The sequence below is a fragment of the Chelonia mydas genome, chromosome 8 (assembly GCF_015237465.2).
Source record: "Chelonia mydas isolate rCheMyd1 chromosome 8, rCheMyd1.pri.v2, whole genome shotgun sequence".
Lineage (NCBI taxonomy): Eukaryota > Metazoa > Chordata > Testudines > Cheloniidae > Chelonia > Chelonia mydas.
In genome coordinates this window covers 63,686,818-63,712,095 of record NC_057854.1, presented here as the reverse complement: position 1 = coordinate 63,712,095, position 25,278 = coordinate 63,686,818, and the positions used below count along the sequence as shown (strand labels likewise).

General features: G+C 39.0%; 2 protein-coding genes across 9 annotated transcripts in view; one reads left to right on the top strand and one right to left on the bottom strand.

Annotated features, from left to right (window-relative positions):
• PTPRC (protein tyrosine phosphatase receptor type C) overlaps positions 1-25,278 on the bottom strand; it is a 175,335-nt gene that overhangs the window by 148,073 nt on the left and 1,984 nt on the right. For 3 of the 8 annotated variants that reach the window (XM_043521584.1, XM_037906501.2, XM_043521585.1), the window contains exon 2: positions 444-566. The gene's annotated coding sequence lies outside the window, so the exon portion shown is untranslated. Of the gene's footprint in view, positions 1-443; positions 567-4,335; positions 4,828-25,278 lie in introns of those variants that run through there. The other 5 variants (XM_043521586.1, XM_043521587.1, XM_043521588.1 and 2 more) reach the window with 4 other exon arrangements.
• ATP6V1G3 (ATPase H+ transporting V1 subunit G3) lies at positions 8,016-24,848 on the top strand. Its single transcript, XM_007063662.3, has 3 exons — positions 8,016-8,139; positions 16,517-16,617; positions 24,235-24,848. Exons 1-3 carry the CDS (start codon positions 8,058-8,060, stop codon positions 24,406-24,408), a joined length of 357 nt encoding a protein of 118 aa, XP_007063724.2. The 5' UTR covers positions 8,016-8,057; the 3' UTR covers positions 24,409-24,848.

Sequence of the window (25,278 nt, the reverse complement as noted above, 5' to 3'; positions counted from 1 at the left end):
GCTTTGTGCCAGTATGCATAAGAACACAAGGGCACTCCATCCAGCGGGTCCCTGGTAAACACGTATGCCTTGTGCCATTAGTAAAATTCTTCACTGTACCAGTCTAACACGGCAGTGATATTAAGCACAGACTTCCTGTTTTGTGGCATTTCTCACATTCCTAGCTTTTTTGGGAAAAAGGACCCTACCATATTATGTTTCAAAACATGACGCTAGAAGTCACTGCATGTTCAGTTTGCCGTACTGTAGCTGTGCAGAGTTTAGCTAAGCTCTGCAATGACTTCCTGTAATTGGAGCTAAGTGAAGCAATTTTCAAGAAAAGCGAAACTGATGATGAATTTGGGCTTTTTGCCCAGTGTATAAAAAGGCAACATAAAAAAAAAAACAGGTTCTGTGTAGCTTACTTTCATCAGTGAAACTAAACAAACCAAGCAAAAACAAACCTCTAAATGTTCCTGAAGGACATAGTGCAACGTGTGTTTGCTGCAGTAAATCCTGATGAGCTGGATTAAATAATCACGCCAAGACAGGAACTGTCCAATTTGAAAAGAGGTGCTTGCTTTCACCTGTGAACCAAAAGAAACAGAACAGAAATACAGAGGATATGATGTAAAGAGATGAACAGACTAAAATTAGCTACCATGCTTACTTGTTCTGAAGTGTTTTTAAGTTCTTTTCTTTGTTTTGTTGAGAAGCCAACAGGGCACTGGGTGGTACGGAATTAGCACAGGGTAGAGGTGGGCAGCTATTATAAATCTAGAGATTCTCTCTGCTTCTGGTTTTGGGGACATCTTCCAAAATGCAGTTCTGTAAAAACTGGGAAACCAAGCATCAGCTAAACCTCAGGACTTAAAAGTTTCCTTTGGGTCATTTCTGCTCACCAATGATCTGCGAATGGCATTTGAGGAGCTAACAAGGGGAAAGACTAACAGCCCAGGAAACTCTAACTGAGGTTTCAGAGTGGAGGCTGGCTCAGCTGAGATAATGAAGCCTTCAACAGCTCTTAGGGAGCTTGCACAGGAAGATCCTTATCATCCTGCTGCACAATGAGAGCACATGCCTGACTCTGGAGGGTCACATTTATATGTACTCACTAATAAAATCCGAAGAGCGAATACCCAATCACTGCCCACCCCAGGTTTTTTTCCCCTCAGCCTTCCAACATATTTTTGCTTTGTGAAGACTATGCCGATTCCTCCCTTCTTCCCTGCAGCAGCACTGGATGCCCTCCTCTCCTCCCACTGCTTCACTCCCTTTTCCTTTGAACACTAGGAAGAATGGAAAGGTGATATGTCTCATCACCTACTGTCCATTTTCAGTTGTCTTACAAGTGGGTGCTGCTCAAAATTTGCAAAATGTAAATGAAATGCATGAACCACAAGCAAAGCTTTTGTCAGAGGATGGGAAATTAATTCACTGTCTTTTGAGCCCCCTGGCAAGAAGCACATGAACAGAACAGTATGTAAGAGTTCAACTGAGCTGCAAACACAAAGCTGGATTATTTTCTCTACCGTGCCATTGTTGCTCTCAGCAGAGCTATTTATAGCGTGCACTGCAATTTCCCCATATACTTTGGATATTGCAACAGAAAATGGAAAAAACAAGTTTTATCATCAACATAGTTTAGTGTGATCTTCAATTCAGCATGAACCTTACAATAGAAAGGTTTTTTTCTAGGCAGAGGAATGAAGCAAAGCCAGGCACTTAGGAGGTGCGTCTGAAGGAAGGATTTTGCTGTTTATGGGGAACGGGTGTGTAAAGACCAACCTTCACTGTCCGTCATGATCCCGCTGTCTCCACCTACCCTTCCCACCCTCTAGAGGTCTAACTGAGACATAGACTGTAGATACATAACACGCAACGTGTAGGTTACTATTTCGCAGTACGACAGAGTTTCCCACGCTGTAGGCTGTGGTTCACTGTCCAGAGAGCACTTCCAGTCAGTCTGGAGAGAAAAGAAGGGTCACAGGCTGTTGGCCCTTCTCCTTGTTTCCACATGTCCAACTGAATTTTTTAAAATGCTTAATTACATTAAATAATTTATGAACATTACTTTCCATGCTGGTAATTGTTGTAGTTGCCACAGGGCTGTCATATGAATGTGAACGGGAGGGGGAAAGGGTCCACTTGACAGAAATAAGGGGAGAGAAGGTCCACAAGTCAATCTCACCGTTAATATGTGATCCACCCCAGCAATAAGGGCCAGATTAAGTCAATAGGTGTCTTTCTATTAACTCAAATAGGAATTGTATCAGGCCCTAAGTGATGAGGAACAGTTCAATTAGAGAGTAAAAGAGTTCTTTAGGGCTATGTGTAATAATTGTACGATCAGTTCCAAGGTCACTAAAGAATCTATTGCAATTGACATTAGTCCCAAGTTTACAGGTAGAAACAACAAAATTTAATGTACATTTTCTTCAAATGAATGTAAATTTACTACATGGCTGTGAATTAGTGGTTGGCCTAGAGAGTTTAAAGGATGTTTTCTGATTGTTTTCTTGCCCTTGAGTAAAATTTCAGTTAGTGTGAGATTTAGTAATGAGGTTTAGTGATGAGGTTACAGCCTTATTGCAAGGTAGGACTATTAAGAAAAAAAAAAAACATCCCAGAGTCAAACAGGATGTGGTAGGAGTGAGAAAAAAGAAGAGGCGTTCTAGGTGGAAAAGGGTGGGAAATAAGACAGAAGAGAAGGACTGTGCTAGGAAAGAAGTAGTATTAGTCAAAAGGAAACTTCAAGAATAGGAATCCATTAAAAAACAAATACTTCGCTGCTAAGTAATTCAAAGGAAAATTTAAAATGAAGATTTCAAGACTACTGAAAAACTCTCAATAACTAGGATTGCACAAATCTGATTTACCCTGTGACTAAGGAAAAAAATGCGAGCTTTCTTCATTGTCTGTCGGTTGAGGAATGTGGATGATGTTAGGGGAGATTTTCAAAGGCACTAATAGGAATTAGGCATCCAACTCCTACTGACTTTTCCTGGGAGTTGGGTAGCGAACTATCCTTTAGGTCTTTGAAAATCTCCCTATTGTCTTTATTTGCCAGTATAAGCTCACATAACACAAAGCCAGAATTACAGTATATACGATTATATCATGGACTGTATGAAATCAATAGGTCATGTAAAATTTTCTTTAGATATGCAGAAGATATATAAAAAGGCTAACCTGCTGCAATCTGTCCACTACAAATGATCTGAAACGCACATAACATATTTTCAATAGGACGGCAACCGAGCTAAACCTGCAAGCATAATTTTTCAGATCCAGTTCTTGCAGGCATAAAAGCTCAGATTTGTGCAGGCAAACGGCAAATAATGCACATGCAAATAATGCAGTCAGCCATCAAACTACCCAGTTTCCATACATAAATCTAGTTGCACGTACAATTTACACCTGAAAATTTTTGAAGGTAAAAAACTATGGAAACGTGACTAGTGGGCAGTTAGAGAAGTGTTTTTGGAATTTGCAATATATTACACATGCATATGTAAGAATTTTACATGGGTATATTTAAGAAATTGTATTATCTTCTCAACTATTCATTTCTGAACATGTAAACTCTAAGGGTAAAATTCTGGCCCCACTGATGTCAATGAAAAAACTCTCATTGACTTCAGTGGGGGCAGGATTTCACCCTTAGGGTTTTTAACTAATACTCTCTAACTTGCAGACATAACACAGGCTTTTCCTCTATTAACATTAGTTAACCCATTTTATTATGAGAGAAAATTAAATTCATGCTTTTGCTAAAAGCATCATGGTTGCCAATGCCTGTTTTAAAATTATGCACAAGGTCCCCCTGACATTAACTGCTGATAGAAGCAGCAGAAATTTGCAGCATTCTTATTCAATATGATAGATCTTAACCCATTTGAAGTAGCTCTTTTTTTGTTAGAACAATATTCATGGTGGCCTCGTTGTGGTATAACGAGGCATGCAGGTGTGCACGGCACTTTTCCTTGCTTAGACCTTTTTAAACAACATAACAAAAAGTGCACACGCACACACACAAATTCATCCCAGCTGTCCTCTTTGACACGCCGCTGATTTTAGCGCTTCATCATTGTATCAAGGCTGGTGCTTTGAAGCAGAGCCTGAACAAAGTGTGCCACTTGGTAGTCATGGTAGCTGGTTTTTTTTTTAAAAATAAGCTTTTTCAAAGTGTATAAAAAGGTGATTTTTTTTTTTTAAGATGCATGTGCTCTATATGAGTTTATCCTCCACTCCATCACAGTTGGTTAACAAAAACATAGGACAAAAGCCCGAAAGCACAGTCCCTATCCCCCACCCCCAGCACGTGTAGTCTTTAAAACCCAGCTTCGTACTCACCATAGCTGGGCTCTGTCAGTCGTTCTGTGTTCACTGCTGGACAACCACCCCAGCCTTTCCTGCTGGGGTACAACCCTGCTCGTCCCAGCAGGAACTCTCACGGCCTCTCTGCTGAAAGCATCCTTGCCAGGGGAGCATCCCTCACTTTTCTGGGCCTTCTCATGATTCCTCTGTGACCCACTTCTCGGTAAGGAGACCTCAGCAAATAAGCTGCTCCACTGCTCACCCTTCCATCAGCCCTCTCTGGCCCTGGGCTCTGCCTTGCTGGTTTATTGCCAAAACGTATCTCCTGCCACTGCCACTGCTGCCTTCGGTCCTGGCTCTCTGGCCTGGAGATGTCAGCCAACAAACGTCTCTTGCTGCTCTCTTGCCTTTAGCCCTCTCCCAGGAACCACTTTCTCCCTCTGGGAGCTCTCATCTCCTGTTCTTCCTGACTGAACCAGTCTGCTCTGCCGCTCTGGGTCTCTTTCTCACCATGTCTCCCATACCCCCCCCCCCCCCCCCATGTGCAGTCCACCCTCTTAAATGGTGCAAACAAGGAGCCCCTGGACTGGAACAGGAGCACTGAGCCCAGTGGCATTTAGTGGGTCAGCTGCCCAGAGCACTATAAAAGGATGCTACAGCCCTGCCTTTACTGCTCAGTGAGTTTAAAGGGCAGCTGTACTAAAAGGTTGTCGTTTTCATGTTTGAAAAACTCAGTATGAGTTATAGGCCAAGCCAATTGTTTTTGAAAATAAAATAGTCGTTAGCCATCTGTAGTGTAACGTACACCCCGACCTCCTGGGTGCAGACAGATACTGCTGAACACATCAGCAGTACAGCCTGTGTCTACACTGGAAATGTCTAAGTCAGTGTCTGTTGCTGCTGGTTAACCTGAAGATGAGCAGCAGGGCATTCGCTGCAAGATCTTTTATCCCTCACATTAACTCTTCATAATGGCTGTCTGAGGGTGGGGAAGTGTTAGAATTGGATCCAGGTACCTTCGTTGTCACTAGGGAGAGCCAAGCACACCTGCAGTAAGTCCTGGAGGCCAAGAGAGATGGATGAAAAGGACTCAGGCAGCTACATGGAGAGAGGAGTCTCTTTTTAAATGTAAACTCCCCCTCTGACCACAAATTAACCTCTTAATCCTGACAACAGCTTCTCTTTCTCAGCTCCATTCACAGGACAGAGGCTGGAACCCTCTCTGAGTTGAAATGGGTGACCATGGCTGCTACACATAAAAGTTTCTCATTGAATCTACTCATTAAGTTTTTGTTGTTCTTGTTAAAACATGCTTTATTTTAATGAATTTTCAGTGAAATAGAGTGCACAGAAGCACCCACTCTAAATAGTCTGAATTTGTCATCACCATCAGGTAATCTTTGGAATTTTCAGTGCAGGCAGTTCTGGAGATCACATGTTTGGTAGGCTTTACCCTCAACTGAAGTGTAAAGCCAGGCATTATTGGTCTTCCCACAGAGCTTTACAAAATGTGACCGAGGGTCTATGCAGAAGAATTGCGAATATATTACAATTGTAAGCTCAGAAATTCACACTGTATTAATTGTAAGTTATATGCATTACAGTTTAAATTATAAATTGTAATTATGGGTCAGCCAAAACTTGAATTTCATGAACTATTTGAAATTTGCACATCAAATGAAGACATCTGGAAACAATTATGAACAATGTGACAGAATTTTGTAATTTGTTTGTGGATGGATTTTCAAATGGGAACAATGAAATTTATCAAATACATTATTTATTGTGAAATTTTCAGTCATCACTAAGAGCTAATGCAGTTAGATCACTTTTAAATTCAATGAAAAGTAAGAGAAAACCTGAGAAATGTATTTAAAATCTAGGGTGGGGGGGAGAATCACTGACATTTTTGTTTGAGCCCAGGGCACCATATGGTAATTTAGCCTTGTAGCAGCGGTGTAACATTTCTTACAAGTACACCCAAAATAATTTGCCCAGGATTAACCTTTGATTTAAGAGAGCAACCTGACAACACTCCCTCATCTTGTTTAATTGAAAAAGTAATTCTTTCAAATTTTAAAAACAAATTTCATTTACCCACAGAGACTAACACTGCTCATTTTTACCTTCTGTTTTTCTGTCCAGTAAGAACATTTGGGGCATGACTGGTGGAACAGCGTCCTGTATGAACCTCAAATGTGTATGCGTTTTGTCAAGTTGATTATCGCTTTGTTTTTTTATCTGAACAAGATACAGTCAACTTTAAAAATATGCAGCTATATCTTCTACAAATAGTCTGATGAGTCTTGTCTTGAACAGCTATAACAGGTTGTGATTTCAACAGCTGAGATGGGCTGTCATCTCATGTGGTATCTGGGAGAGGGAAAGTAATATGGGTAGTATGTACTTCCCCAGGTAAGATTCAGTGTGCAGAGCCACTCTACACTATTGCCATGACAAAAGGAAACAACCTCCTTTTCACTCTCCCCAGGCTCCTGCCATTTGGAGCCCAGTGGAAGAGAGAAATAGGACAAGAGGTTTCTCTCTTTCCATTCTCCCTCAAGCATGCAGCCACTTGGAAAAGAGAGCTTCATAGCAACAATAGGCAGTTTTTCATAAGGGCCAGAAAACAGCCTTGCAGCATGCAAGCAGTACAGAGCAGCTGCCCTAGGGAGCTCCAGAGAAGAAAGGGCCTTGGAGCAAGAGCTAGCAGCAGAAATAACCAGCGACATTAATTCAGCTAAATAAACCAACTGAATCACAATGTCGAATGATCCCTAGCCCTTACACAGGTGAATGGAGGGAGCATGGAAGGATTGGTTATTCAAATATCTTTTCAAATACTTTACAGTGCTTGACTGTAAATATTCCAAATTTGAGCTGTGTGGCTTGCTTGTGACTGATGAAACGGGGAACAGAAACAATGGCACATGATCTAAGAAGATTAGCATGCATGCACTATTGGCACTCACAGGTGTGACTATCATTTTGCTTGTTAACTGGAGTCAAACCCAGGACCCCCAAAGTTATGAGCATAAGCCTCTAGCCCGAGCTACAGGGCTGAATCGCCACAGTGGTAACTGTAGCAGACTCAGTTTCTATGGATCAGACACAACCGGGAATGCAGCAAGGCATACACTGAACAGTGGGTTACACATGCTTGCTTAAACTTTAATGTCTGCAATTCTTGTGCCTGGAACTTTGAAATTCATTTTCTGCCAGTAAAACTCAAATTTCCAGGGAACGCAAACACAAAGAGAGGCACGAGCACAGTTCTATTTACTGGCCCAGGTCTACTTTGTTGGCCCTATTATTCTGACATAGTACCCATGGAAACTGCTATTAAAAGAAAACTGCAGTAAATCAAAAACTTTTTTTGTTCCTGATCCCACCAACAAGAGTTTAACAACTCAATTCTCCTTCAGCAGAGGGTTTATTTTAAAATAAGCATCCTAAAACTGTAAGTTTGGAGTGTCATTCCCTTATTTTCAAAGTGCTTTAATCAAGTCATTGTAAGTATTGTGTGACCTAGGGAAGGAGAGAATCTCTAAAACCAGTCAGCGTGGTTTTCCAGATTGTACCCTTTGTTGTTCTTTCACAACAGTAATCTGCCCAAAGTAGGCTGTACTGGTGCAAATTGGATGGGTCTTGTACTGAATGTTGCCACAACAAAACACACAATGAAGAGATAGACGATGGTATATAATTCCCCCTTCACTCCCAGTTATTACAAAGGCACACCAGACCCAAAAATCAGCATGACCAGCCAGTCTCAGGGAATCCAGCAACTTTTACAGGCAGAAAAACGTGCCAAAGACAAACTAGAAGAAGCCAAAAAGAGTAAGTATCTGGCCTGCGTTTATTGTATTTTCCCACTGAATACTCATTAGATAAAAACCACAGTATTTATTTTTAAATGTTGGGTTATTTTTCCTGGCCAGTGCAACTGAGCTGCCCTGAAAGGTATTGCCATTTGCTGCTGGTTTAGCTCAGATGCAAATTACTATCCCCCAGAGCAAATGGGAAGCAGACAGGGTACTGTACCTGTCAACGCCACTATCTAGCCCTAAATGAAGTCAAAGTGAGTTTTGCAAGAGTTAGGGATACAAAGTTAGGCCCTTAGTTATGATAACTTAAAGCTTGTGGCTGCTTACTTTTGATTTGGAGGAACTTTAAAAAAAAATTAGTCAGCCAAAAGGAATATTTCCAAATCAGAAATCTGGATAATTGATAAGCATAATTATATACATGTACTTAAACTGTGCCCATACTTAATCAGGACCTGAGATGCCAGGTGCACTTACTCTGCTGTGCATGAACATACATTCCTACTGTCATCACCTCAACCACTGCCACACCACATGGGATACTCGCAGAGCCTTTTTAGCTTAAAACACCTTCCAAACCCCTTGGAGCCACAAACTGACATCAGAATGCTAAATGCTTCTGACAGTGCTGAGGCACTGGGATGAGAGTTAGAGTCCAGAAATAGAGAAACCCAGCTATTGTTTTGTCAAAGTTACAAAACATATTTATTGATCAAGTACCTGCTCCATCTATATTATTTTTAAGCAAATTATGTTTGTCTCCTCTTTAAGAATTATTGGTGATGAGGAAACAACTAGAACCTGTCCCTGTCATGTACTATTTTATTATTTAGTATCAGAAACAGGGCAAAAGGTAAGACCTTTCTCTAAAAAGGAGAGATTTGAAGTACCAGATTCACTCACAATCTAAAGAACTGGGACAGATTTTTGTCTGTATGCTAAATATTGCAATCTGTGCCTATTAGTGTAAATGACAAAACTCTAAATGACTTAAGAGCAAGTAAGGTCAGGCCTTAGCAAGATTCCCATTTGGGATTTCTAAGATCTAGTTTACAGAAAGTTTGTGTACCGGTATGGTCATTTTGGTTAGGGGGATGCTTTTTTTATTGTAATAATTATAGTGGGACTGGTGCTTAAAACAGGCATATTGTATTCTCCTTGCCTCACAGGAATAGCTATAGTAGTGTAGGTATAGTCTACAGTAGAAAAGGTTGCTCTATGGGTGTAGCAATACCACAAAAACTTCCTAGTATAGACAGTTTTTACCAGCAAAAATATGCTTTTGGCAACATAGTTTAGAGCAGGTCCTCAAACAAAATAAGGTACCCCAGCAATTGGATTTTTATGCCAACATAGCTGCGTCTACACTAGGGCTTTTGTTGGCATAACAGTGGTCTATCGATGGTATTTTCAGAATTCTTCTATGAACCATAATTTAAAGCATTATAGTTTTTTATTCACTGTTTGAATGTCCGTGTTTCACAGCAGTAATTTAACACAGACCAGATATACTAGTTTAAATCCAGAATAATTTCAACAACTTCAAAAGAATCACTCTGGATTTAGACCTATGTAAATGACAGCAGAATTTGACTCACGATTGGAAATAAATAAAATAGAATGTAAACAAAAAAAACAAATATTTCTGAAACAGTCATTTAAAAATACTAATGTATCTGTTATAATTATCACTTAACAGGTAACCTGTGCACATAGTAATTTGTAAAGCAAGTCAAGCATATTCTGTTTCAATTCAGAAAACACCAACTCTGAGCCAATTTGTACCAGTTAACATCAGAAGATCCTGCTCACAGGTTGGCAATCAGCAAATCTCAGTTGCAAAGCAAAACAGTGAACTTGTCCTACCTGTTCTAATGCAACCCTTTCTATGTTAACTGTAAATATGACCTACATTGAAAAACAGCTGTTGTGCAACTTCTCCAGTGGATTTTGCAAAGGGGATAAACAAATGTCCTCTGGAGCCTAGAATGAGACTACCAACTCATTTCATACATTGCAGAAACAACCTTTGAACCCAAATCTCCCTTTAAAATTCTGCCACCTTGCCTCCCCTATTTTCATTAATAATTACCCAGCTCTCAAAAATAAACATGCATTGTCAGAGCAGGGATGTCAGTCCACCAAGGCTCCTTTTGGACAAAACAAGAGAGAAAAGAAACACTAATAGAAATATGTTTTTAAAAACAAATGATGTATCTGGCCTTTTCTTGGTTAATATCTGGTATATAATGTAATATAAAAACTGCATATACCGATCCACTAACCTATATTATATTTGTATAAAGTGCGGCATATCCTCCTCAAAATGAGTATTCCAAATACCTACATAACAGACAATTTAATGTGGTCTTGAAACTAAAATGTTCTAATTTTTTTTAAGAATGCCATTTTAGTGCTTGGCAAATTACCATCATGTCATCCATATGTAGACACTTACCAGAGAATCCTCAATTATGTATTTGAAATTCCAAAGCATATTTGAGCAAGGCAGCTTTAGTTTAATGGAAAGTGATACATACATTTTTTTTTTGACTAAAGTAAAATGTGGCATTTGCAGAAATGACCAATTTACCATGATTTAGTTTTTATGCATGACTTCACAAACCTGCAGCAGTCCTAAAAATCTCACCAATACTTTACTAATCAAGTCTAGTATATTACTATTAAAGAACTACTGCTCCAAGAGTACATTTTATTCCTGGCACCTTAGAGACTAACCAATTTATTTGAGCATAAGCTTTCGTGAGCTACAGCTCACTTCATCGGATGAAGTGAGCTGTAGCTCACGAAAGCTTATGCTCAAATAAATTGGTTAGTCTCTAAGGTGCCACAAGCACTCCTTTTCTTTTTGCGAATACAGACTAACACAGCTGTTACTCTGAAACCTGTCATTTTTATTCCTGGCGCTATTTAACAATACTTTCCAGCTGAATAGAGGAGATGAAGACTAATAAAGGGCTACCGAATCACAAAAGGTGAAACTGCAGCCTGGCCAGCATGATGGCAGTGTAGAGGGGTAAGAGAGCCCTCCCCTCACTCTCCCAGCACCACCTTGCAGGGGTTCGGAGCATCACAGAGATTCAGAGTTCAGCAGAACTGCTGTGTCCTTTCCCGTACAGGTGGGGAGAGGGGATGGGGAGCAGGCAGAGCCAGTGCTGTTCTGCTGCCTGTGCTCCCCTCCCCCAATAAATGGGCCTTTTCAATGAAATTCTCTTGGTGGAAGATCTGATTATTGTTGCTGAAGTTGGTGGCCATGGTTTTTGGTCAAAACTCGAAGTCAGCATAATTATACGTTTACACACACACACACACACACACACACACACACACACACCCTCCATGTCAAATTTATTTATTGATTATTTTTGCCCCTCCCAAAATGAATATAGCAATCTCTCTTTGTCATCAGAATGGCCTTCCTGCCTTCAGATATTTCTAGCAGACGCTTCTCAATAGCCTTGGCTGAATTTCAGTTTTGTGCCACCACCAAACATGTAGTACCAGATCCACTGACTTGAGCAGAGCTATACTGATTTACACAGGCCGAGAATCTGACCCAGAAAGTCATCTGTATCCCTGAACAACAGGCCTAACTTTGAAAAGCAAGACTTGTTGTGCAGATAGGGTAGCAGACAAGAGGTTAGCGTTAGACAAACTGATTCATTAATTTTGGCGTGCCTCTAGTAAAACAGCAGGTTTAGATATATTAATACTTAATTTAATCAGGTGCAGCAGTCTATGCCCTATTACAGACATAGGCAGCAATGTCCACTAGCAGCAATTCACCCGTAGCTCTTCCAAAACAAAGTCACTGGTGTGCCATGACCAATGGTATCATGGAGAAACTAAATGGCTGCCACTGTTAAGTGACAACCAGTGTGTGGCAGCAGATATGGTATATCTTACTTACTAGAACACAGTAAAAAAATTTCTGTTTTTTTTTCTTCATCAGATTAATTACCAAAACCAGAGAAATCCAATTTTGTAATGTGTCTTAGTTTATTTAATATGGGGTCAGGAGGGATTGTTCATGACCAAATGGGTAACAAATGTACGAGAGATGGGACCCAGCTGGAATCCCAAATATGAAACTCCCCCAGACTTAAGCGTAGCTTAGTTAGTTCTCGAGAACCAAACCCAGATTGTGGATGATGTACATCAGCACAGCTCCCATCAAAGTCAATTGGAGCTCCACGGGTTTACATCTGCTGAGAATCTGGCACCCTCATTTAATTATTAAGGGGTAGCGCTGTAAAGCTTTAACTGGAAACCCAGATCTGAAGACCTTCAAATTTAGAGGGGTTGTATTTCAAAATAAAGACCCAACCCCAGCTCCAAATTCTGTTGCTTAGGCCAATCTCAGGTATTTACATGAGTCATTCAATCTATGCTTACTGCTTCTGGATATTTGGAGCAGTAACAGAACCTGATGTAGCAAGGTCTGATTCAAGAAATAGAACCTGTGGAAACGAATATACTTTAATCTTAAATGGGTAAAAAAATGTCCATCCTCTGCCCTTCTCTACAAACTCTTAGCGATCTCCAGTGACATGTGGACTCTGACAAATCTAATTAAGTAAACATAAAAACATTCCACAAGATGGGCTGATGTTCAGTAAATCCACCAGGTTCTACACTGTGTATTGCTCCTTCTGTATAAAGGCTTTATATAATCATACCTGATCCCTCCCTGAATCCCACAATAAGCACATTCAGTGAGTCAAGTAGCCCATAAATCAATACGAGGCTTTTAGGAATTTACTGCTTCTAAATCTATTCACTGAAATGCTGGTAGTGACTTGGGACTGGCCTGCTCACTGAGCAGATAATTTACCCCTGAATCAGTCATTTTTACTTAGAATTTTCTTGAGTTACAGACCCAGTAAAAGCACTTTTTCTGGCAAACTTCAGATTCATTTTTGAGCTATGCCTAGGAGAGTTATATTACTGTATGTTACATCTGATATGGCTTCATATGTACAAAACAACTGAAACCAATCTACAGCAGCATGATGTACTACAGAAGAAATGAACAATTGCCTCAATCTGATGCTGTTGTCTGAACTAAATCATGTACCAAAAGTGGATAGTTAGGGCCTGAAAGTGTTCTTACTTACACCAGTTTTACAACAGGTTTCAGAGTAACAGCCGTGTTAGTCTGTATTAGCAAAAAGAAAAGGAGTACTTGTGGCACCTTAGAGACTAACCAATTTATTTGAGCATAAGCTTTCGTGAGCTACAGTATGCATCCGATGAAGTGAGCTGTAGCTCACGAAAGCTTATTCTCAAATAAATTGGTTAGTCTCTAAGGTGCCACAAGTACTCCTTTTCAGTTTTACAACACTGATTTCAGTAGAGTTATTCCTGATTTACACTGGTGCAACTGACATCAGAATCAGGCCTTCAGTGTCTAGCAGACTCTGAGAAATGGCATTTGAGGACTACATACAGGGGAATTTTAGTAGGATAGATTCAAAATGTGACATCTCTTGGCAAGTTTCACTGTAAGAGCAGATTAAAGCTGATCAAAATGCTTAATAATGTATAAAGGCCTGGCATATTTAAGGATAGTGTGGGAGGGGTTGTGGAATTGGCTGGTTTTATATTAGAAATATAAGGAACATCAACTCTTATTTCTCCGCTTTTGCTGAAGAACTTATCTGGGGGTTTCAGAAAAGGATTTTTTTTTTTAACTCTCACACTTTAAATGAAGGGGGGTGCATGTGATGAGCCTTTTGCTCCAAAGCATTAATAAGTGTAAAGTTGTGAATAGGTGTTAACCAAAAAAGAAGATCTTTTAAATAGACTAAGACTTGCTTTCTTAAATGCCCAACGTTCACTCTCATGGCTCTTGGGTGTGTATGAACAAATGATTTTTTGGATCACTGACTGAAACAAAAATTGAAAATAAATTGGTTCAAGTCAACCCAAAACAAATATTTCTGGCAAACTGAAAAAGTAAAAAAATATCATTTTTGCTCAGCCTGAAACAAAATACTTAATTTGAGTGGCTTTTACCTATTTTAAATAAAGCTGAAGTAAAATTTCAAATAAAAATCTAAACTTTTGTTTTGAAAACATCAGCATGAAATGTTTAAATTTTTAGAATTTTTTTTGACCAAAACAATCCAGCAAATTTTATGCAAATTCACAAAATGTTTTGGTTGACCAGAATCTACAATTTTTGGCCAAAAAAAAAAAAAAATAAGTTTCATCTGAAAAATGTCATTGTTCTCTGCTTGTGATATTATCATTTCATTCATTTATACGTCATCATAGAGTCTTCCAGGCATGAGAAGACCTAACAAAAAAACACAAAAATGACAAACCCATTTCTTTTTCCCCCTTGTGGATCAGTTTTAAATCTAGCATTTTATAGCTCCCTCCAGGAGTGCTGGAACAATTTTTATAGTAGGGGTGCTGAGAACCATTGAACCAAACTGTAAACCTTGTATAAATAGAAACCACTTCAAGCCAGGGGCTACGGCAGCACCACCAGCACCCCTAGTTCCAGCAACTATGGTTCCCTCAGCTGACAAGTGCTGGTTTCCCAGACAGCAGTTTGTGGAGAATTTGTAGGATCCTGTAGGGATTAGGGGAATTTTGACAAAATCCTATGAAACAAATACACATATAGATATCAAATTCCAACAGTTATCACAAATTCACCACTTGTTTCATGTTCCAATTCCATAAGCAACATGTTTCTATTAATTCTTTCTCTCTCCTCCTACACAGAGCATCCTGTCAGATCCAGGAGTTACATATATCATATCCAACACTGCACTGATTTTACACGCTGTGAGTACTCATTGACATCAGTGTGACTGTTCACAGTGTGTAAAGTTAAGCATGTACATAAGTCATTTCAGAATCAGGGCCTTAGACTTTATTACAGCGTAAGGGTCACTTAGCATAATACAGTAAAAGCTGGGTTATCCGACACTTTATCAACCAGAAAGCGCTATTAACTGACATTTCTGATATCTCCCATCTAGTAACCGGGACTAGTATACTGCCCAGGAGGTTATGCAATTGTACATTCTGCACTCTACTTTCACGCAAAAGAGGCAGAAGACAAGTAAGCAAGCTGACATCAGGGATTTATTCAAAACAGCAGCTTCCAGGGTGTGTCATAGGGTCATTACAGATTCAGCCCAATCTCCTACACCTTCTACATCTACAGTGATAATTGATGTTGATAATGATGACCCTGATGCACTGCAAGATCCTGAAGTGTCTTCTGAATCATCAAAGATTAAATTATATTCAGTATAGTTTTAATGTTAAGTGTATTTTTAGTGATCTGGGTGTATGCCATGCGCTTCCCATAGTGATATATAGTTTCATAAGATAACCTACTGTATAGAAAACTTTACCTGTATAAACCTAAGTGCTTCAAGAAACCAACCACTCTGCAGTGCAGTACTGGATTGATGAGTCCCTGTATACTATTTTATTCTTGATTCATTTTATTGTATTCTAATTCTTTGAAAATTGGTATTCCATTGGTAAGTATAACTCTTAGCTAACCGCACACTCCTGTCCCCCCCCCCCCCGCCCCATTCCTAACATGCCGGATAACAAAGATTTTTCTGTAATAAATAAATAAATTAATTAATATTGATTTTGCCATCACTTTCATGTTTCCACACATTAGAAAACAAAAGCTGCTTTGATGTCCTCTGTGTCTTAATCACCCACCTGTGCATTTTACAAGTGTTTGGATGAAAGGGGGGTGGGCAATAAAATGTAAATGTTGCAACTTAGCTTGTTAGTGGCTGAGCTGTATCTTCAGAGTGCCTTGGAAATTTGCCAGCATTAAATAGAATCCAGTTGGTGTGGACTGAAGGGTTCCTGGCAGTGAATCAATACAGCAAATCTTATAGAATAATGTCTCTTCCAATCAGTGACAACTCAAACCTGTTCTCTGATTGCTACTGTTGCCAATTCAGCAAAGATAAGCATTTTATTTGAACATGAAGCAGTGATAAGAAATGGTCATTTATGTTGTGGTAAAGAAAATCAGTTGAAAATGCCATATGCTCTATTGTTGACAACCCTACCCATTTTTTATGATTGTTGTGTACTTGTAGACAAGAAGGGCCTGATACCATAGGTTGGGCGCTTTCGTGACTTAGGACCACAAGTTCTATTGGCTTTCAGTGGAACCTGTGTTCCCTAAATCATTTAGGCACTCCTGAAAATCTTACTAGTAATCTGCACGCAATCAAAACTCTCAAGTACTTTACTGGGGATTCAGCACATGGAATACTATGCTGTGTAGAATAAGTACTGTGTGGAGACAACCATCTCTTCAGGCACAATGCTAATTTCAAAGTAACCCTATGTTTCCTCTCTCTGTCCAGGAAAGGGAAAGAGACTGAAGCAAGCCAAAGAAGAAGCCATAGCAGAGATAGACCACTACAGGTTACAGAGGGAGAGGGAATTCAGGCACAAACAATCTAATGTAAGTAAGAAGCTTACATACATATTTCACATGTCCATGGAAGTCAATAGAGAAGGGGAGGACATGATTCAATAAGCATTGTATTAGGTCCTTACTGTAGATCCTTTATATACGGTACACTATCAGCTGTCCAACAATTCATAATGAATTTACTTATTCACTGAAAATATTAGCAATGGGGCTGGACTTCAAAGTCCGGCTCTTTTCACAAACTTCAGGGACTTTTGGATCTGGGGCTTTGGATCTCAACCTTACTAAAATTCAGGACTGTTCAGATGCTGGGGATCATTCAGGCCCGTCTCTTGGGAAATATATATAATGCACATATTTTTTTAAAAGTACCTTCAGTTTCTCTTTTTTAATGCCAGGCAGATTTTCTGTTAACATCAGAGCAGAAGCTGGAGTAAGGTACAATTCTGGTTGCTAACTAATATACAAAGAGTTGAGCTGCAGTGACTCAAAGCTTATCTATGTCAACGGTTATCTTTCCACTGACTTCAGAAGGCTTTGGGTCAGGCCCTATGAAAAGCTATTGCGTTTATTCATTTATAGTGTCGGACAAAATTTTACAGGCAAAACGTTTTTTCAGTGAAAAATGTAGATTCGGCAACACCACAACGTTTTACAAGTTTGTGTTTATGTCATCAAAGTTTGGTTGCAAAAAAACCAAAACAAGAAACAGAATTCTGATCAGATGTGAACATTTTGTTTTGGAAAATTTTTGGTTTGAAATGACTTTTCATTGCAAAATTTCCTTAATTTGTTTATTTACATAAAAATCCAAAATGATCTTTCTTTCAACTTTTTGATTCACCAAAAAGTTGAAAAATATTCATTTTTGGTCCAAGCCAAACAATTTTTTTTTACTTTTTTAAACTGTCCGTGAAATGCAAAAATCTATTATTTATCTAGTTCTAATCATTTAATGTTAGCTTCCAACTATGCACACAGCAACATCTGTTCAAAACTGATTATTTTTTCCATGACATTTTTCAGAGTAAAATAGTAATCTGGCTGGCATTTTTGCACCTGAATTTCTGAATTTTAGTAAATTTTAGATATTCCATCATTTTTCAATTTTCTTTGCTGTTTTCATGAAGGGGTATCACAAACTATTCTCTTTGCTTTACTGGACTTCCTTTTTGTCTGATTCCGTGTAAAGCTACAACAGCTGAATGGGGTGGGGAGGAGAAGAGGAAGTCAAATTTATCAGCTTGTCACTTCAGCCAGAGTGTCATCTCCAAGAGATAATCTCACAGTAAAGCAGGCAGACTTGTCCTGTACATACTATTTCAGATTTTTACTGACAATTGAAAAAAAGGTAAAATATCTTTCAGATGTGTTCACCTTTACATTCAAGCCAGAAAGAGAGAAACTGTCGTCTGATGTCTGAAACAGCAAAGGAGACAGAAATTTCTCTGTGCCTTACTTTGAGCAAAGGAGAAAGAAATTTCTCTGTGCATTATTTTGAGCACAATCTTCTCATTACACCCACAATTACCACATTCAGCTAACATTGTAGATTGTGGATTGAAGCAGTTTACACAAGACGACAAGAGCACATACAGCTCTTCCAATGCCAGCATGTTGTAAACTATCATTACAACCCTCCTTCACTTTCCCTGACCCCTTTATGTCGGACATTTGTCTGTCCCAGAAGAATGACAACATTATTAACCCAAGCCTGGAGGGCAGTAAGGAGGGCAGTGCCAGAGCACTGGTCCCTAACTAGTTCGTGTGCTGGCTCATGTGTTCCTATGAAAACATTTATAATTCCACAGTTATTACAGCCACATTTAAAGTTCCCCATTGTACTTAGCATCTTGACTGTGGCTCATTAGAGACATGTTGGACTAAATTCTGTGCGGACTCATACCCCAGCCACAACATATCAGACCATAATAAACAATAACAATAAACAACAATTGGTGTTGAATAAGAGTGATAATTGCTAATATCCACTTTAGCATGGTGCAAAATTTGAGCACAGATCTGGATCCAAAATTTGCCAAACGGCCCTATCTTTATAACAGACTAAATCAACTCTCTCCCCAGGATTCTAACTTTGGGGTGTACAAAATCCCTTTCTGAATGTTGAGAGTCTCTCTCATAGTGAAATAACACTATGGCCCTTCCACATGAGGATCTCCAAGAGCTCGATAAACATGAATGAATTAAGCCTAAGAAATGGGGTGTTAATAAGTGCATAATTTACCTGGTTAATTTAAACTACAATGAACGGGTTACACAACATCCTTAAGGTATGGCACCTACCTATGGAGATACAATGCCTGATGCTGATCTCATTCATACCAGATGTAAGATTAGGAGCAGCACTATGGAAGTCATTGGTCTGACACTGCGGTAAAATCCTCAAAGTCAAAACAGATCATAACTTAAATACAACATCAAATGAAGTTCAATAATATGAAGGGTTTGGAACTCAGTAGTAGAAAACAAGAACATGAAAAAATCCAGGCAGAAATTCAATCATTAATTAAATTACAATACTGTATGTTTTTCCTATGGTGTGAATTAAGGGGGAAGGGTCCCTGGTGTGGAGGAGGCTCCACCCAAGTGCATAGTAACACTCTTGAGCATTTTCCATGGGGTTGATTTGGAGACAACATCTAGCTACCCTGAATCTGCATAAAGTTCTCTCTATGGAGATGGCTCGCTATGTGGAAGGAGTCAGATCTTTCCCAAGTAAAGGCCCTCAGGGTTTGGCCCAAAGTTAAGATACATATAATGCTAATTATTATCCTCAGAAAAATAATTATTACAGATAATAATAATCCCTTCCCAGCATTTAAAATTGTTTGTTTCCTTTTGTTTCTCTCAAACTAGCAAAAGTTTTAATTCTATATTATAGACCAATTGTTTAGTAGATGCTACTTAGAAAATGAATATCATTTCAATGGAAATCCTTCTAAAGGATAATCTTTATTCATTCACTTTGTCATCTTTGAAGGCCAAAACTGGGCTACAGTCACAAGGAAAATGAATTTGGTGATATTAGGTGAGCAGCAAGAGACCACTGATTTGGTCGACTTCATGTACCCTCTCTACACACACATAACATGCATCATTTGAAAGCTTATTATGTCTACTTTAAGATGAAGTATGTTGTGGACCTGTCAAGTGGTGCTGTTACCATAGAAATGAGAACAAACAATGACACTATCAACACGTTAAAATGACCACTTTGAAATATTTGCATTAGTTTCTGGTAGTTTAATGACTCTCTGTACTATTTCAAGCCATGAAATCGGATTTTTTTTTGTGACCTCAAATCATCACAATAGCAATCTAAAGGGTAAAACAAAATGTAATAATAAATTTCTTAAGAGCACTCAGAGCCTCAAATGCAAAAAAATCACAAGCCATGTAGAACACAGCTGAATTGCTTACCTGCAGCATTTGATTTGCAGTACAAGCTGCATACACATCAGAATCAACAAGAAGCTCTAGCAATCCTGCATCTCCCCAGAATTTCCCAATACATGCTATAAAACAGCACAGGGTACAAATCATATTGGTACCAAGTTCATTTGAGAGAGTCCATTTCACTTGCTGAGCAACAGCAGACAGCTGCTGATTCTTGGTGTCAACGACATGCTGCTGTCCTACAGTGGCTGACATTTCAGCACTGTGGGACAGACTCTGGCGCTCGCAGCTGTCTTGTATCCACAATAGGTGCATATGCAACTACTGTGTAGGTGCTTTTCTTTGTTGCAAGCTATCAATATCATTTGGTATTGGCAGGACATCACGAGGTAGTAGTCTAAAAGACACCAGGAGAAATCTTGGACAGAGTTCATTGGTAGGATACCAAAGTTTATTTTCTCAAGTACTTTTTCATGGCAAGTCAGTTCTGGACGTGTTCTAGTTTTTCAAATGCTGCATACTGCTTCAGAGACTCTGATTACTCGGGGAGACTAAGTGACTTTTCTTTCCCATGGTTCAGTGAATTTCTCATGATGCTGGACTATCTGCAGTCTGTTCTTGAAATAGCACTCTAGCCACGGAATGGAAGGTATTCTTTCCATCAGTGATCTCTGTGTTGATGTCTATACTATCATCTCCGTCATGAATGAGATTTCCACCAGCACGAAGTGGTTCAATTCCGTCTGGAATGAGCACACCTCACTGGAGTCTTTCTGCTTCGGTTGTTGCCGCATTAGTCATGAATCACCTTAGCTCATCGTAATTGATGCAGAATCCCTGATGATGTTGTATGTCAGTTAAATTGCATCACCCAAACTCAGGTGTAGCTGTGTAGCAAAGCTTATGTGTAATGGTGTGATAATTTTGGATCTGTTAAATACTATGCACTGCACAACTGAGAAGCAACTCCTCTGACTGTCTTCTGAGGTATGACACTCATTGCTGTCTGAGTTATATGCCTCTTTATCTAGCAACCAAAGGACAAACTCCTGCACTAATTAGGGTACAAAAGCAGCTAAGCTCTGTAAGCTGCAATCACCTGGCATTGGATAATATGCGGAGGCTTTCATTTTGGCTATTTCAGACTGAAGGACTGAAGTAGCATTATGCAAAACCACTTGTTCATTTGAAAGCTGTTCATCAGGCTCACTCATCAGAAGAACATCTATAAAACATTTGGATGAGTTAAGTTCCTGCTTCAGATGACTAGCAGCTAATGTCATTGCACTGCAGAGAATGATGGTAGACTTGCCTTGTCCACATTGTGCATGGAATGAATTTGCAAAACCTCATTGTTGTTTCTAATCTTACCTGTAATTTGGGACTGGAATAGCTTGCAGCTTCTACATCCGAGAGAAGTAGAGCTTTATAGCTTTGTAGCAGCTTGGACAGGAGAAGAGCCTTCTTGTTTCACATAAGATCATTGTCTATCTCTTCAATCAGCTGATAAAATGCAGTGTCATAAGTGTAACTAGATGGTTTTGCTTTAAGATTTATTTTACATAAATAGGAAGAAAGGCATGTTGAGTGATACAGTGCATCCTTAGCAATCAAGTCTTCCACACGTAGTCTGTGCAACATGTCATCATCTCCTCTTTCAAGTGCTGTCTCCCTTACATTGGTTGCTCTCTAAAATGTTTCTAATTTACAACATTTCTTATTTTTCTTGTGTGTTTCTCTCAAGTAAACAATGCACCAGGATCAAACACTGGAGGATATGCTTGCTCTGGTGACTATGAAAGCATGTGAACATGATGCTCTGTGCTCAGATTCAGAGTCTGTTTTCTTTCCTGAGTTCAATACATCCCTGACATGTGCCAAATTTGACTTACTTGTGTTTTTCCAAAAGCAGCCCCGGTGATAGAATATTGGTGGCACATCACCTAAACTAGAAAACTCATCCAGTCGCCACCAATACAATTCATCTCTCCTGGCTGCCAGCACCACAGAATTCTGTGCAGCTCTGGTGGCTTCTGACAGTTTTGCGTTCTTTTGATTTTTTTGACAAACAACTCATTTTTCAATGTTTGTGGGGAGTCTTTTTCTCTTTAACGTAAGCTTTACGGGACTTGTATCCTCCACAACTTCATATATTTCCCTGTGAAGGTAAAATTCCCAAGGTATATTGTGAGCATTATCACAACCACTACCACCATTTTTCATTTTGTAGACGTATACAAATTTGTGCTAAATTAGATACAGTTTAGACCTATGGTACTATCAAAATTGCCATTTCCATTTAGTGAGCACTTGATTGAAGCCCAGCATGAAGCTGTGTATTGTCATCTCTAACATGAATCCTGATCTGTGCAAAATTAAATTTAAAAGCTAGATTCTAGAATATTTCAATGGCTTGTACTACATGCATAGGCAATTACAAATTAAAACCTCCTACCAGGCAAACTATTTGCTACATTGTATGTACAAAAGCTTATAAATGGAGGAATATTATATTAGGAATTCACATGCGTTTAAATCTACCCACTGTGCAGTATAAGCCATTGGCACATAATCTGCTACTACTGGTGCCCAACCTTCAGCAAGAGTCTGATCTGGTCAGCAAATTTCAATTGAAAATATAGGAAACTATAATCACTTGTGAGACCCTGACAATTCAGAATATGCAATGCAAAAACATTTCATGTAAGCATATTGCAATATGTTGACATTTGCCCTTTTTATCACATGCTAAACAGCGTCATCATTTCTGAAAAGAAAAACAAACTTGGCCATGCAAAACCAATATATATATTTTTAATACATTGTCATTTGGTAGCTTGGACCAATAAACACCACATTGAGGTGTTGAAATTAATGTAAACAGTATTTGTGGAACTGTGCAAAAAAATGACAATCATTTTGGGTACCATTGTTTCACTTTGCCTTAAGGCTTACAGTACCCCTTGACAGCTCTACATCAGACCTCATCTAAACACACACAAAATAAATTTTCCAATGATACATGATGAGGGTGTGCCAACATTAAACTCCAGAAATATGGCCCTTTTTGGAGAATTGCTGCTCACCTATATGCTCCCTTGTATCTTGTGACCATTGGACCACAACACAATTTGCCTCAACAAGTAGCCTCTGCTCAAGAGAACCACAAGACTGAAATAGTAGTAAGGGTGTGCCTTGGAACCACAAAACCTAAAATTCATACTATGTATTGCTCCTTTATCACACTCACAGGATGTTCTCTTTAGCTATGGGTAGCTACTGTATATTGCACTACTTTTAGAATTATCTGCAGCAACAGCCCAGAGAAAAACTGGAACTCTTATGGAGAAGCCCTATAGAATTTAATATTGATGACTACAACTGGATTCTATAGAGATCTAAGAGGCTATCATTCTCTATTCATGTCTTTTCCCAGGTTTTGTGAGCCATCCTACAGCAGGGTATAATGTTCGATTAAACTCTTTAGGACTTTTCTATAAGGGAAGCACACTCACAGGAAGTTGGGGCAGTGAAGGGATGAAGCCACAGATTTGGAATGTGCGCATCTGTTTACAACATAACCTTGCTAAAATGTTCAGCTAGTCTAGAAAGAAGGGAAGATACAATTACATCCAAAGCGAATGTCCTGATATTTATTGTGCCAGAAGCTGTCTGGTATTTGGCCAGATAAGAAAATGTAATATTAAAAGGCCTCAAATGAGGCCTATTGAGGGTTATACATCAGTAACCATGGAAGATGTTTCAGTGCTTTGGAAACACAAAGGCTTCATTTTTATTTATTTATTTATTAGGAAGCATTCCCATCTTCCACACTTCAAAAGCCATGGTTTGCATTAATTTTATGAGCTCAAACAAACCTATCATTGATAGAATGTAGTGGATTAATCAATAAAATGAAAATATTCAAAAATGTTAAAGAGAAAAAACTCTTCATAAACATTGTACGCAACAGTGACATTGGAAACCTGCACTACGTGGGGACATTTCATCGCTAACAAGTATCCAAAGCATTCCCATTAATCCTGTTTATTATGTTTATGGTTTAATCTACTTTAAACCTTACTTTTACAGAGCACTGTGAAAGGTTTGCATAATGTTTATGTTCAGGGATAGAAAGACATTCTTAGAGGCTGCCCTGGCTACAGTAAACACGACTGTGATGTAAGCCTTTATTTTGCTCATAGGGTTTCTCTTGTTTTGCCTTTGTAGATAATGGGATCCCAAGGTAACCTCTCCACTAAAATAGAAGAGCAAACAACAGAAAAAATCCGAGACATCACCAGTAGCTTCCACAAGTATATGGAAAACATAATGAAACAACTTTTGAACATGGTATATGACATCAAGCCTGAAATCCACCCAAACTACAGAGACACAGTTTAAATCCCATTGATGTGTGCATGTATCAACGGAAGGCACACTGTTTTCCTAGTAACCCAAATCATCATCTCCTTTATGGGATTGTCTGTACGTGAAAGAGAAACACTAAGCCCAAAGCACACAGCCACACACCAAAATTTTTATGTGACAAAATGCTACAAGGTTTCACAAGAATTTGGTGGAATGGATTTGTTTTTCCTATTGATAGCTATTACCGTCATTTAAATAGTAGAAAGTTGACAACAGCAGAACAAGTGATTATTTGACACTGACAGCTTTTTAGTGGGTGTCTTTATTTCTTTTCTTATATAAAGTGTTCTGTACTACTTGGGGTGTTGCATGAAATTGTTTGTCCCAATCCTTAGTACATTTAAAATGATCAGATATGTAATAATGTTTCATTTTACTTAAAATTAAAGAACTTCTTTCTTGTTTTGAGCAAACGGACTGTGTTGGTTATGGCTATTATAGTAGTAGGCTGTTTCAGTTTCCTGCATGCATTTGCAATGACCTGTCTAGAGTAATGACCCTTAAGTCACAGTTCAGACAAGGTGGGTGACCAACACGACTAGAACCATGCTACATGCAGTAACATAGTTCATATTTCCACAGTGGTGGCTCTTCGTAGTTTGTAAAATGTAAATGCACAATATAGTTCTGGCTGATTTTACATATTTACCTGCCCATGCCACTCTCAAAGAATTGTCCTACTGTTAAATTGCACCATATACCCTGCAGGCTTTGCTTTAGGTCTGAAAATCGATATAAATGATTTATACTAATAATGAAATAGCTTTAGCTCAAGATACATAACAGAATATCTGTCATGAAGCAAAAAAAAATTAGGTAGGGCTGTTTTCTGCAATCCTTACA

Bases quoted from the DNA above. Each gene is read 5' to 3' on its own strand.
- ATP6V1G3 (XM_007063662.3), top strand. From the start codon at position 8,058: ATGACCAGCCAGTCTCAGGGAATCCAGCAACTTTTACAGGCAGAAAAA. The intron at 8,140-16,516 runs GTAAGTATCTGG...CTCTCTGTCCAG, and splicing joins ACTAGAAGAAGCCAAAAAGA to GAAAGGGAAAGAGACTGAAG. The intron at 16,618-24,234 runs GTAAGTAAGAAG...TTGCCTTTGTAG, and splicing joins TCAGGCACAAACAATCTAAT to ATAATGGGATCCCAAGGTAA.